Source organism: Crocuta crocuta, unplaced genomic scaffold (genome assembly GCF_008692635.1).
Source record: "Crocuta crocuta isolate KB4526 unplaced genomic scaffold, BGI_CrCroc_1.0 scaffold15, whole genome shotgun sequence".
In the NCBI taxonomy this organism is placed as follows: domain Eukaryota; kingdom Metazoa; phylum Chordata; class Mammalia; order Carnivora; family Hyaenidae; genus Crocuta; species Crocuta crocuta.
Genome location: NW_027530508.1, coordinates 3,468,874 through 3,481,689, shown reverse-complemented (window position 1 = coordinate 3,481,689; position 12,816 = coordinate 3,468,874). Strand labels below are relative to the sequence as shown.

Below are 12,816 nucleotides of genomic sequence, written 5' to 3'. Positions count from 1 at the left end.
GAGCTGCCTCAAAAGAGTTGGCGTCCTTGGCTTCCGAGCGAGGTCAGACAAGAGAAGGTCGCGTGTGTGTGACGTGTGCCTGCTCAGCTCTGTGCCTGTGCACGTGTAAGTGTAGGTATATATGTGTAATGAGGAGGACATTTTAAAGAGAATCCCAAAGCAGGTGATGCTTATTCTCAAGGAGGGAGGAAGGTAACGGTGGAATCTCCCAATGGCAGGCACTTTCAGCCAGGAGACTCCTGGGATGCCAGGGGTCCGTGAACGGATGTGATGATAGACCCTGGGGCTTCGGAGGTCCAGGCCCGGCCACTCAAGTTTCTTGAGCAAGAGACAATCCGGCTGGTGTATCACAGGCTCCTAAATACCCAGCAAATGCCCCTCAAGACTAGCTGGGACCTGCCTCCAACAAGGCTCGGGAAGAGGGATCTTCCTCCATGAGAGGAACCCCTCTACCTCTCCCACATAAAGCAGTAAGTACCGAGGCCCTGAGAGAGGAAGGCAAATGGGTTCCCAAGCTCCAACGTCAGGTCCCAGAGACAAAATAAACTCCATACTTCCAGCGCAGGGATCTTCTGCACGACCGTCACCCACCCCTAGAGGCGGCTCCGGGAGGTGAGGCAGGGGCTTGGGGTCTCCAGGGCCCCGCACTGTTCGTTCACCAGTGAACAGCTCAACAGTGAACAGCGATTGTGTGTCAAGCACAGTTCTAGCCCCGGGGCCTACAAAATGCCAGTCCTCACGTTGCTTGCAAGGGGGAGGTGGCAGAGAGCGACAATAAGTATAAAACAGGGCGGGCCAAGTGGTGATTAGCTCTGGAGAAAAAGCAGGGAAGGAAAAAAGAGAATGAGGTTGAGGTGGGGGAAGGGCGCAATTTTAAATCAGCGTCAGCAAAGGACTCACTGAAAAGGTGGTATTTGAATAAAGCCCCTAAGGAGGTGACCGAGTGGGCCTGGCACATATTAAGGTGAAATGCCTTCCTGGTAGAAGGAGCAGCAAGTGCAAAGGCCCTGAGGGGGGAGTGTGCCTGGCAGGTCGAGGACCAGCAAGGAGGTGAGTATGGCTGGAGTGAGCAAAGGCAAGGTGTGAGAAATAAGGTCAGAGGGGCACTGGGACCGGATAGCAGCAGAATTTCATGGTCCCCCGTGGGGGTGGACACACATCTGGGAAGACCCGCGTCTATGCAATTTAAGGGACCATGCTTTAAAAAGAAATCAAAATTACAAATAAAACTTTGACTCAGGGACTTGGGAGGTACCCAGGCAAGTGAGGGGCCTGGACAGGACATCTGACCAGAGGCAGAATTTTGGCTTTTGCCCAGAATGAGAGGGAGCCATAGGGGAATTCTGAGAAGAGGAGGGACCTGACCCAATTAAATCTGTCTGGCTGCACAGTGGAAGATGAATGGGGGCAGAGGGCGGACAGGAGAGGAATCCGTGATTCCAATACCAATGAGCCGTGTGGACCAGGTAACTGCACCCAAGGGGTGGACACGGGCAGATTCCAAACATAGAACTAACCAGAAGTGCTCACAGGTAGGATGAGAGGAGTGCGAGATAGCAGGCAGAATGGCAGCCCTGAGGTTTTAGGCCTAATCAAGGTATCTGTCCCCCACTGAGGTGGAGAAGGAGTGATCGTAGGGACCAGACCTCCTACCTCTCCCCCTTGACAGACAACACAGTACTCAGAGAGGTGGAGTGCCCAAGGTCACACAGACAGTGAACGGCAGAATCTGGATTCAAACCCAGGTTGGCCCAACTCCAAAGTGGACAGGTAACACTAGAGAAGCAAGGTTTTGGGACCCTCATAGCCTGTCAGGCGGGCAAGGCTGTTTCTGGAAGGGAGGCATGTTCCAGTGACCACCGGGCTCCCTGGGACCACATCACACTTGCCCCCAACAAAACCCGTACGGAAGGTTCTCGGCACCCTGCGCCGCGTTTCTCTGATTCCTTCCTAAACCTGTTTCTGATCCACCGGCTGGGAGATCTGAGCGGCAACCCCGGGGGAAATGTTTCTGGCTCTCAAATGTTCTTAATTCACTGTAAAGGTAATGACCGCCTCGATCCATTATATACATTTTCTAAAGGCATTTCCACATTAGGATGCAGAGCAGGCTTCTCTGGCTTAGAGAGAACCTGAGATTCCCAGGATTTAATCTTCCAACAGATTTAGCCCCTAAATAAATCCACTGCGTTTAAACTGAGAGCAACTGATGGTCCCAGATGCATCTGCTCAACAGGTGAGACTCAAATGAGCCCCTCACTGTCACAGTCATCTATAGGGCTGGGACCAGTATTTTTATTATTATCGCTATGGATTCGAAAGGCCTTAGCCCATCACTTGGGATGTTCAGCTTGACTGCAGTTCACCTAGAACAGCTCCTGCCGCTTTCTGTAGCCACTTCTTTCTCGGAGTGTGGGGGGAGGGGAGAGGGGGGAGAATTGACACATCAGGGAAGCCCTGACTCGTGAATCTTTTACCAACCAGAGGCTTTGTTCTTTTCAAACCACACCCCTTCAACACCAGGAACAAGCCTGGCAGGCCGAGCTGAACAGCCCTTGTCCCCTCCGGTCCTCCCCCAGCCCTCTGCGCCGGGCAAAACCTGCCAGCAGGAGCAGATATTTGATCCGGCTTAGAAGCTGTGATGTTACATTTCCCAGATGTTCAGCCCACTGGGCTGAAGGCTCAGGTTACAGCTAATCAGGGCTGCTTTCGCCTACAGACCCCATTCCCGCCCCACGCTCCCACCCCCCAGGGACAGTTGTGATCCAGGGCACACGTGGCCAACTGAGATGGGGTGAGTAGGACCTGAGTGAGGTCAGGGGGCTCACAGAAACGACCCCTTTAGAGTCTTCACACCAGTGGCCTAGAAGGCTTACCCTCAAAGCCCCTCTAGGGCTGTTCACGCTGGGTGATGCCTCCCCCAGTCCTCAAGCACCTGTATCTCCCTGCCCCCTAGAGCCCACTTCCTTTCCTTGTCAGTAGTTTAGAGAGTCTGGAGGAGCCTGTGAATACTCCAGGAGAAAAACGGGACAAACTGGTCACCACAGCTAGAACTCCCAGGCCACCAGAATGTGCCTGGTTTCTCCCCCAATACACAGGGGCTCACTTGACTGCTAAGGGGGAAGAAGGAAGGTTCCGAATTCAGCATTTAAAAAAAAAAATTTTTTTTTTTCTGCTACCAGGATAAGGTCGGGGCCAGAGGCGTGATATTGAGAAGAGGGAGGTGACGGAAGGCCACATCATGTCCGCGGAAATACAACAAAGCCCTCACCCTTTTCTTATAGGAGAGGCCCCTCTTGTCCAGGGGTGCACTTGACCTTGTGAAGTGTGTGCTACGATGTGGTCGCTGCAGGTCATTCGATCCCAAGACCAAAATCGGGCTGTCGCAAACTTTGGACTCCAACCCGGCGTAACCAGGGCACTCGGGCCCCTGCGAGCGGCTGGATGTCCGACAATGGTGGTCACCAAAGCTGGTCCAGAACACGGCCCAAGAGGATGGGAGCAGCTGCCGGACCCCCTCCGTCCCTGTAGGGGTGGCCAGAAGCAGATATCTACTGGGCTCCCATTCCCAGGGCAGAACTGGAGGGGCCCCAGGAATCATGCAGCCCAACCCTCTCATTTCACAGTCAGGGGGACCGAGGCCCGGAGAGGGGATGGTCAGCTTGGTGTTGGATTCTCCTCTCCTCGGGAAGCCACCTCCCAACAGATGGTCAGGGCTGAAAAGGGGGGGCCCTCCAAGGTCGCCCGGCACCCACACTTGGCTGATGAGGACAGCGGGGCTCCGGGAATTCCCCAAGGCAATGAGGAACAGGATGGGCAGCCTTTCAAAGGGCTCTCAATCCTCGGAAATGCCAAGAAACCTCATCTTCCAAGGGCAGCGTTTCCAAACTTTTGTATTTTTAGCTGCAGAAGCCCTCCTCCGAACAAACCTTAATGCAAAACCTCAAGCTGCAAACAGATCAGAGGGGCTGCTCTCCCACGTGCAGCCTGGGCCCGGCCCCGGACTCCCCTCCAGCACCCAAGACTGCTTCCGCAGGACCCTCCGTGGAGCTCAGTCTGCAACCCCAGGCTTTCGGCAGCCTTGTGGCCCTGAAGCTGAAGCAGCCAGAGAGGGTGAGCGCTTTCTTAAGACCCCTGGAGGGCGTGACTGAGCTCCGAGACCTGGACGACTTCGTTCTCCACCAGAGCCTGGCCCCCGTCCCCATTGAGCTGTCTCATGCGCAGGTTAATGGAGCCGTAGGTCTTCCTGGAGCCTCTCCCAGTGACGAAGGTGGGCCGCCGGTACAGCTCGCCCTTGCACAGGGACACCATCAGCAGCACCGACAAGAGCATGCCCCCCACGGTGAGCAGCCCCAGGCCCGCGATGATGCACTTGTCTAGGTGGGAGCCCAGGCGGGCATAGTACATCTCCAGTCGCTCCATCTCCCGCGCTGTCACCGTGTCGGGGTTGACGCGGGCCTCACGGGGGATGGCGTACGCCGTCACCACCAGGAGGATCCCACTCACCAGAAAAACCAGAGCGGAAACAAAGCCATAATCCACCGGGCGGCTCACGGGCTCCAGGCCTGGCCCCTCTTCGGAGTGCAGGGATAGATCGTCCCGCTGGGATCGGGGTCTGGAGGGGACACCCCCAGGGGGGCTGGGGGAGCTGCCCAGTCTGGTGTCCCCAGGGTTCTGGAAATGGGTCTCCTGCTCCTCTGAGGAAAAGCAGGCATTCTCCACACCCTCCCTGGGTGGGGCCGCCGGGCCCAGAGGAGCCGGTCTCCTTGGGATCTGGGGGCCATTGCGCAGTGTCTTCAGTTCCAGACCGGGGATAGATGCCATTGGGAAGGAGGGCCCCCGCTCATCCCTCGGCCCCTTGGCACCTAGAAGAGAAGAGAAAGTCAGGTGAATTTAGCAAACCTCTACCAAGAGCCTGCTGGGGCCATGAGTGANGGCGTTAGACAGTGACTGAGTGGTGTCATCCAATGCAGGCCTGGACCTTGCTCCACTGGCTGCTCCACCTGCTTTGGGCAATTTACTTATCCTCGCTGGGCCTCAGTTTCCCTGCCTACTAAGGGACAGTAATACTACTACTCCCTACTTAATGGGACTGGCGTAGGAACCGAGATAATCCATGTAAGCTACTCAGAACAGTAAGGGCTGGGTAAGTATCAGCAGTAAACGGTCAGTATCATTTCAGATGGTGGCTATCAGGCTCAAATCCCAGCTTCGCTACTTGAACTTGGGCAAGTGCTGTGACCTCTTCAGACTCAACGTTTTTATCTGTTAAATGGGAGTAAGCAAAGCGCCTCCCTCCTAGGTTGATGTGAGGATTTCACAAAATAAGGTAAGGCCCCAGCCAGTTCAACTAGTGGACAGACGCTGTTGTGGTGAAACGTGAATGGCCGGGGGGCAGGGCGAGGGGTGGAGATGAGGAAGATGATGTACCGACTTAGAGGAGAAAGTCAGGGAAGCTTCTAGGAGCTGGTGGCCTTTGAGCCAGACCTCAGAGGGTGAGTGGGAAAATCCCCCAGCAGTGAGAGGGGACGCGGGCATTCTAGAGGGGGTGCCAGTTCGACCAGCTCTCAAAGGACTCTGAAGGCCTGGCCAAGGAGCCAGGGAGGTGAGGTGGGAGGGCAGGAAAGACTTCTGGCTGCCCAGGTTTCAGGAAGCTCTCTGGGGCTGCTGCGTGGAAGACAGACGGGACGGGAAGGAGGCGCCTGGGGGCCAGGGGGCCAGGGAGGAAGCTGATGTGCTCAGCGGTGGCAGGGATGGTGGCTCAGAGGGTAAAGAGGAAGGAGCCCGTTGGAGAGCCATGGCTGAGGTCAAAGCCGAACACCTTTATGGAAGTAGAAGATGGGAGGAGCTGGAAAAGGAGCTGGGGGGGAGGGGGCAAGGGGTGAAGGGGGCACTGTCTGCTCAAAGGAGGTGCCCCACCCAAGTATCTGAACACCCAGACAGACGGCACATGTGCATTCCTGCCAAAGAGTGCCACCTTCAGCCAGAGGACCCTATTTGGCTCACAGAAATTTTGCTTTCTTGTTGTTTTTGGCCTATTCCTTTGTTTTTGAAGTAGTTGCCAATATATAAAAAGCCAAAGATTTTACATTTTGAGCTCTGGGTTCCCGGCTTCTCTTGCAAAGTGGGAGACTCCAGCCGACCTAGGCCCACCTCCCCGCATAACCACACTCGGCGGTCCCCTCGGGCAGGTCCACTGCTGTGCCCCCTCCAGGTCCTGCCTGAGCCCCCTTCCCCACGGGGCAGACAGAACTCCAGATCCCACAACAGAACTACTCTGTTCCCTGCACACACCGACACCCAGGGCCCCGGGCACACAGACCCGAGTCGCCAACGCTGTACAGAGAGCCCCCAGGTACAGAGTGGCTCCCATGCCCTGGTGGGTCTCCACACACGTACACACGTGATTCTAGATGTTTCTCTGCATTCCCATGTGTGAATTTATTCTCCAGTGCTCTGTGGTTCTGTGTGTGTGTGTGTGTGTGTGTGTGTGTGAGAGAGAGAGAGAGAGAGAGAGAGAGAAAGGGGCAATAATGAGCAAATGAAGTGAAAATGAATAGAATGAATGAATGAAAAAGAGCCTCGGTGCAGGAAGGCACGTTTTTCGATTTTTCTGATCTTCCTTCCAACGTGGCCTTTGCAGCAGATACCTCCTCTTAGCACACACAGGGCCTTTCATCTGAGTACAAAGCCAGCTTCCACTTACAACCCATCCCTACCACCATGTCCCTCTTTCCTGCGCTCCAATTTAATAAACCTTTACTGAGCACCTGCCCGCCCCATCGCAGGCCCCTCACTCAGGAGCGCCTCCCGTCACCCTCACCAGCCCCGTGAGCAGGAATTACCGGCTCCGTTTTGCAAACCACGGCCAAGATCCCCTGGTGTGCGTGTGGGGGCCAGAAGTCGAACACAGTTTCCCTAACAATCATCGCCTACCAACCCGTGAGCCCCAACTCCGTCGTTCCACCCTGCCTCCCTGGCTCTTCCAGCCCCCACTCGTAGACTTGACTCTGCCCCACTGTTGAAGGCCACGGGGAGCAGCCTGAGGGCAGGGATGGGTCTGAATCCCGCGTGGGTCCCAGGCCCCTGGCCTGGAACCCCTCCAGCCCTCAGAAATGGCTTGGTGACCTGCCCAGGCAGACAATCCCTCCCCCAACCCTAAGTAGCAGGGTACCTACTCAGAGCCAGGCTCTGTCCAGAATGCTCCCACTTTCCAGTAAGCGGACAGAAGAGGTGTGGTGTGCCGGCTGGCTTTTTTACCCTTGGCACCAAAACCATTTTCCTGACTGCCACCATGAACAGGGACTGGCGGCAACCACGCCTGCCCAGTGGGTGTCCAGATGTGTCCCTTCCCCGTGCCCCCCCCCACCCCCACACCCAGATCTTTAACATCTTGCACAGAACACAGTTCCCGGGGTGGCCCAAGAACTCCCCTCCCGGACCAGCATTTGGATGATCCAATGTCCCAAGGAAACTCAGGGCACCCAAATTCTGGAAGCGGGGATCTCTTTTACCCAGCAGGAGCCCAAAACTCTTTCTTAGGACACCAGCGCCCGGGACAAGGGCAAAGAAAAAGGAGGCTCCCCATCACCCAGGGTTGTGACGTCTCCCACACACAGGTTCAGAGATACCCCCCAGTTATACAAGGGCATGCCTGTCAGTCACCCCAAACACAAGTGGAAACAAACTGGCAAAGATGCTGGTGTCCATGGTTCACGCCGCCCCCCCCCCAACGTAGTACCAGTTACACTCCAATTTTATCTGCAGTCCAACAGGATCTGACAGACACACCCCAGTGCCACATCCACAACCCCAGGGACCTTTCCCACGGGCAGCACCCACAGTCGTGGGAAGCCACGCAGGGTAACCCACAGATCCGCAGACCTCGCTGGTACTCATACACCCCAGGAAGGTGTAGGGCTGGGTACGCACACACAATTCACTACACCCAGGACGGCTCCCACTCAGACCCGCCCGGGGCCGGCACCCCCACCCACCCGCGCGCACCGACGCTCGAGGAGACAGACGCACAGCGGCCGTGGGTAAAGCTTCACAAAACCCAATCGATACACACACGCACGAGTTGTACACAAAGCCTCGGGGCGCGCACCTACGCACACGCAGGTCCACGCTGTTGTACCCAAAGTTCCGCGCAGAAAGCCCCAGCAGCCCCGCCGCCCGCCGCACCGCGCGCCCCCCTGCCCGCAGCTCACNCCCCTTCGCTCCCTCTGCCTCCACCCCCCCCTCCCACGCGCACAGCCCCCAGGTGGGACCCGGGTCCTCGGTCCTCAGGTCGGGACAAGTCTTCCCAGGCGCGTGCGACTCCGTGGCTCAAGGGCGCCACCCGAAGGCTGAAAGGAAGCTTCCGACGAACCTCCCCCCACCCCTTTTCCCTGCTCTTCTTTCTCTGTGGGACCCCGGGGTGCACAGCCCTAGTTGGGTGTTCTCTTGAGGAATTGCCAAGGGCCACAGACACCGTCACCCTGCAAGGTCCAGCTGTAATGCCTTCTCCCCCTGGAAGCCTACCTCGGGCCCCTCCAGTTGGATTGGCCCTTTACCTGCATTATTGCTCTGATGTCTTAAGAGTTATTTTCTCTCCGTGCCAGCCTCCCTGGTCCGACTGGCCGCTCCTGGAGCTCGGGGCCGCTGTCTGACCCCCCAGAGCCCAGCGCGGCGTGCGTGGAGGAAACACGGGTAGGCTCTCCCGGTGTCTTTCCTTCCCAGGGCCCAGATGGAGGGGGAATCGAGTAAGGTGCCCAGAGCACGGAAGTGAAGGTGATATTGGGTTCCTGGAGGCCCAAGACAAGACCCGAGATGAGGTGGGTCTGAAGATCAGGGCGGTCCCCAGGAAGACTTGGAGGCCAGCTCACTTGCATGTCCTCGGCTAGGTCACCTATGTGAGCCTCAGTGTTCACCTGTCGGTGCCATCATAAACATGCAGGCTCTAGGGGCTTCCAGAAGATCAGCCACCACCAAAAGGACAGGCAGATGAGGCTGCTCTGTCCTGGCTCCAGAGCCACCGCCGCGCGGGAGAGCCTGACCTGTCCTGCTCCAATGGCCTGTGCGCTCCATCGCCACCCAGGACTGCAGAGGCCTCCCTGGAATCTGGGTGTCTGGGCCTGTGAGGCTGGCGAGCTGGAGACCTGGGCGGGACCTCGGGGAGGGAGAGGCTTCGGTGTCTCCTTGCCTTCAGAGGCCTGCCCCCCCCACCCCACACCCACCCCCGGCCCTGCCACTCGCAGCTGTGTGGTCTTGTGCAAAAGGCTCCAGAGTTTCTCACCCCAGCCTCTCATCTGTGAAATGGACGCAGTGAGGGCTGCGGCGGTTGGTTGAGTCCTCCCTATGGAGCACTCGCGGCCCCCTCCCGCGGTCATGCACGGCCCTGCCTCAGAGCCTTCTTCCCCGGACGCTCTGCTGCCTGGCCTCCTCAGAGCTCACTCCCCGACGCCCTTCCAGTCTTTGGTCAGATGTCACCTTCTCAGGGACACCTTCCCAGACCATCCTTTTAAAACTAGCAGTGCTGGGGGGCCTGGGTGGCTCAGTCGGTTGAGCGGCCGACTCGATTTTGGCTCACGTCATGCTCCCAAGGTCGTGGGATCGAGCCCCACATGGGGCTGCATGCTGAACGCGGAGCCTGTTTGGAATTCCCCCTCTCTCTCTTTCTCTCTCTGCCCCTCCCCCACTCTCTCTAAAATAAACAAACATTTAAAAACCTAGCAGTGCCCTGGCACCCTTTACTCCTTCACTCTGAATTTTCCTCCATAGCATTTACCTGCTTCTGACAGGAGCCTATTGCTTTGTTTTTGTCATCCCCACGAAAAAATGAGTGTCGAGGGGCAAAAGCTTTGCCTGCTTCCCTCTCTCCTGTATCCCCAGAGACTGGAAAAGGGGCCAACACGTAGAAGGTTCTTGATAAATATCTATTAGATAAAGAAAGCAGAAAATGGGCGAGTATTTCCTGAGCACCTGTTATCTACTGGTGAACTAGGTAAACGGGAGCCCTACCCTCAAGATGCTCGTATTCTAGTGGGAGAAAAGGAGGAGATGTCACACTAGTTCCACAGTTCACGCGCCGCAGAGCCAAAGTGCATAGTGCCGTGCAAGCCTGCGGCAAGGGCAAGGTGCTGACCTTGTCCGGGAGACGGCGATGGCTCCCGTGTGGAAGACAGGATTGGGCTGAGATCCACAGGATGAAGAGGGGCAGCCAGGTAAAGAGGGCAGGGAAAAGAGTCCTGCCCAGCAGAGGGACTGGTCTGAGCAAAAGCCCTGGGAAAGAAGGAGGGTGGCGTGAGGCTTGGCGGAACCAGGGTGGTTGCCATGAGGAACATTCAGGGAGATGAGGGTGGACCGCCAGCAAGCCAGGTCACTCCAGAGCTTGAGGGCCAAAGCTTGTTCTCACCCGCGGGGCAGTGGGAGCCACCCGATCCGCCTGCGGGAGGAAAGGGTTAACAAAACCTTTTCCTCTTTTGCATGAGAATTTGACCTTTGGTTAACTATCTAGCTCTGTTTCCTTGGAAACAGATAAACATATGTCCACTATGTTACTAGGCAACATTGCCGTGATAAAAATGACCCCTGAGGAAGAGGCTGGAATGATCCATATGGTAATTGATGAGAATTGGAGGTATCAGGAGTATGAACTCATGAGTAGCTTAATTTAGATGCAGAAGAGTACATATAGAAATGTTTGTAAATATGTGTGTGCACCCAGGTGAGTACACAGGTGTACCTGTCCTGTCTCTATCAGCTGCCTCTATCTCGTTCGCCAACGCCTCTATCTCGTTCCCCAACGTAAGGAACCAGGGAGAGACAGCTGATGCTGGGCCTGGAAGAAGACATATACAAGATGAGCAGAGAGTGCCTTAGAGTGCCAGGAAGGAATACAATACAAAGAAAAACAAAAAACAAAACACAACAACAACAAAAAAAAACAACCCCCCACACACACAATACATAAACATACACACACACACACACACACACACACACACAATGATGGGGTGTGTCAAGGGGTACAGGGAGCAGCTGAAAGAGCTTTCAAAAGCTGAACAATCTTGATCAAATAAAATAAAGTACTATTGGATGATAAACGTAGAGTATGACAAATGAGAAAAGGGGAAGAAGTGATCCATCTCCCACACAAAATTTCAAAGGTGTAGATACTCCACCCCCAAGGAGGGGGAACATAAGTCCCCAGTTAAGTGTAGGCTGAGCACGGTGGCTTTTGGGGAGTACAGTAGGAAGAGAGTGTAACTTTACAGGGGAGAAGCACGACACACTGACTACCTCGGCCACATGTTCAAGGTCAACATCAACAAATCACGTTGCTGGCGTGTACCCTTGATTGAATGTCAAGAGAATGGCCCTTTACCTCTACGTTCTTCCTCCCATGACCCACAACCCCAGTCTACTTATGAGAGGCACATCAGACAAATCCCAATTGAGGGACGTTCTACAAAACGCCCCACCACTTCTCAGAACTGTGAAGGTCATCAAAAACAAGGAACACCTGAGAAACTGTCACAGCCAAGAGCAGCCTAAAGAGACAGGTAGTGTGGTTTCCCTAGTGGTATCCTGGACAGAAAATGGACACTAGGTAAACACCAAGGAACTCTGAGTAAGCGTGGACGTTAGCTAATAATAATGTATTGGTTCATTAATTGTAATAAATGTCCCATATTGGCTCCCATGAGGCATGAAGCTTTTAAGTCAGGATGGCTCCTGCTCTCACTGATGGGATCTCATCTCCTGGTACCTGTGCTTTAGTCTGCCGGGTTGGCAGCAAGGACCCCCACGGAGAGAAGTGCCTGGTGCTGGCATTCATTGAGTGCCTTGCCAGCAAGCTAAGGTTCCTGTCCTATATCCTTCAGAGTAGGTCAACGTCAAGTGTGGCTCAGGGTCTTCTGTTGCATCTGAGTGTGTAGCTGAACCTGAGAATACCCCTTTCGCCCACTGCAGTGAGTGATCAGCCAGAGAGTGCTGTGATCAGATCTGCATTGTAAGAACGTTCTCTCTTTGGCGGCTCCCAGGTGCAAGGGGACAAGAGAGAAAACAGAGACCCTTCGGGAGGTTATTGTGGTCGTGTTGACGTGCCACAAAGTTTTCAGTCAGTTTCCTGTTTGTGCATCTAACCGGTGATATTGAGTCTGAGAAAGCACGAGAGTTCTTCTAGAACATTAGAGGATCACTTAATCTAGAATTTTTCAAAGGGTAATGATGCATAACATGATTTTAGGTGTTCCGTAGATAAATATGTTTTAGTTACATGTTGCCGTGTAACAAACCATGCCAAAACGTAACAGCCGAATAGAAAATCACCATATATTTGCTCAGTTTCGCAGCTTGGGCTGGGCTCGGCAGGGACAACTCAATCCTGCTCTCCATGGTGTTGGCTGGAGCGGTCCAGACAGCTGGGAGCTGGCCGGAAACACTCAGACATAAGCATGTATGTGGGACTTGGTTCTCCCCATCAGGTGTCAATCAGCCGGATTTTTCTGTTCTCTTCCACACGGTCAGTAGGTAATTAGCTAGGGCTTCCTCACACAATGGTGGTCTCAAGGTGGTCAGAGATTTGATATGGCCCTCGACTTTCCCCCGCAGACAGAAGAAGCTGTTAGAGCTTCTTGAAGCTGAAGGTTGGAACAGGCCCACGGTCGCTCCTGCTGCATTCTGTTGCTTTAGTGCAGGTCACAGTCTAGGCCAGATTCAAGGGGTGGGGGTCCTCTTGGAGTAAGGATTCCATTTCCCAGCCTCCCTTGCAGTTAGACGTGACCAAGTGGACAGTAAGCCATTAGACTATCAGAGGAGGTAGTGTGT

General features: G+C 55.0%; 1 protein-coding gene across 1 annotated transcript; it reads right to left on the bottom strand.

Moving 5' to 3' along the window:
• Positions 1–3,182: 3,182 nt before the first annotated feature.
• TMEM74B (transmembrane protein 74B) lies at positions 3,183–4,857 on the bottom strand. The gene has a single exon (XM_077766896.1). The coding sequence runs from the start codon at positions 4,822–4,824 to the stop codon at positions 4,126–4,128; it is 699 nt and encodes a 232-aa protein (XP_077623022.1). The 5' UTR covers positions 4,825–4,857; the 3' UTR covers positions 3,183–4,125.
• Positions 4,858–12,816: the final 7,959 nt, after the last annotated feature.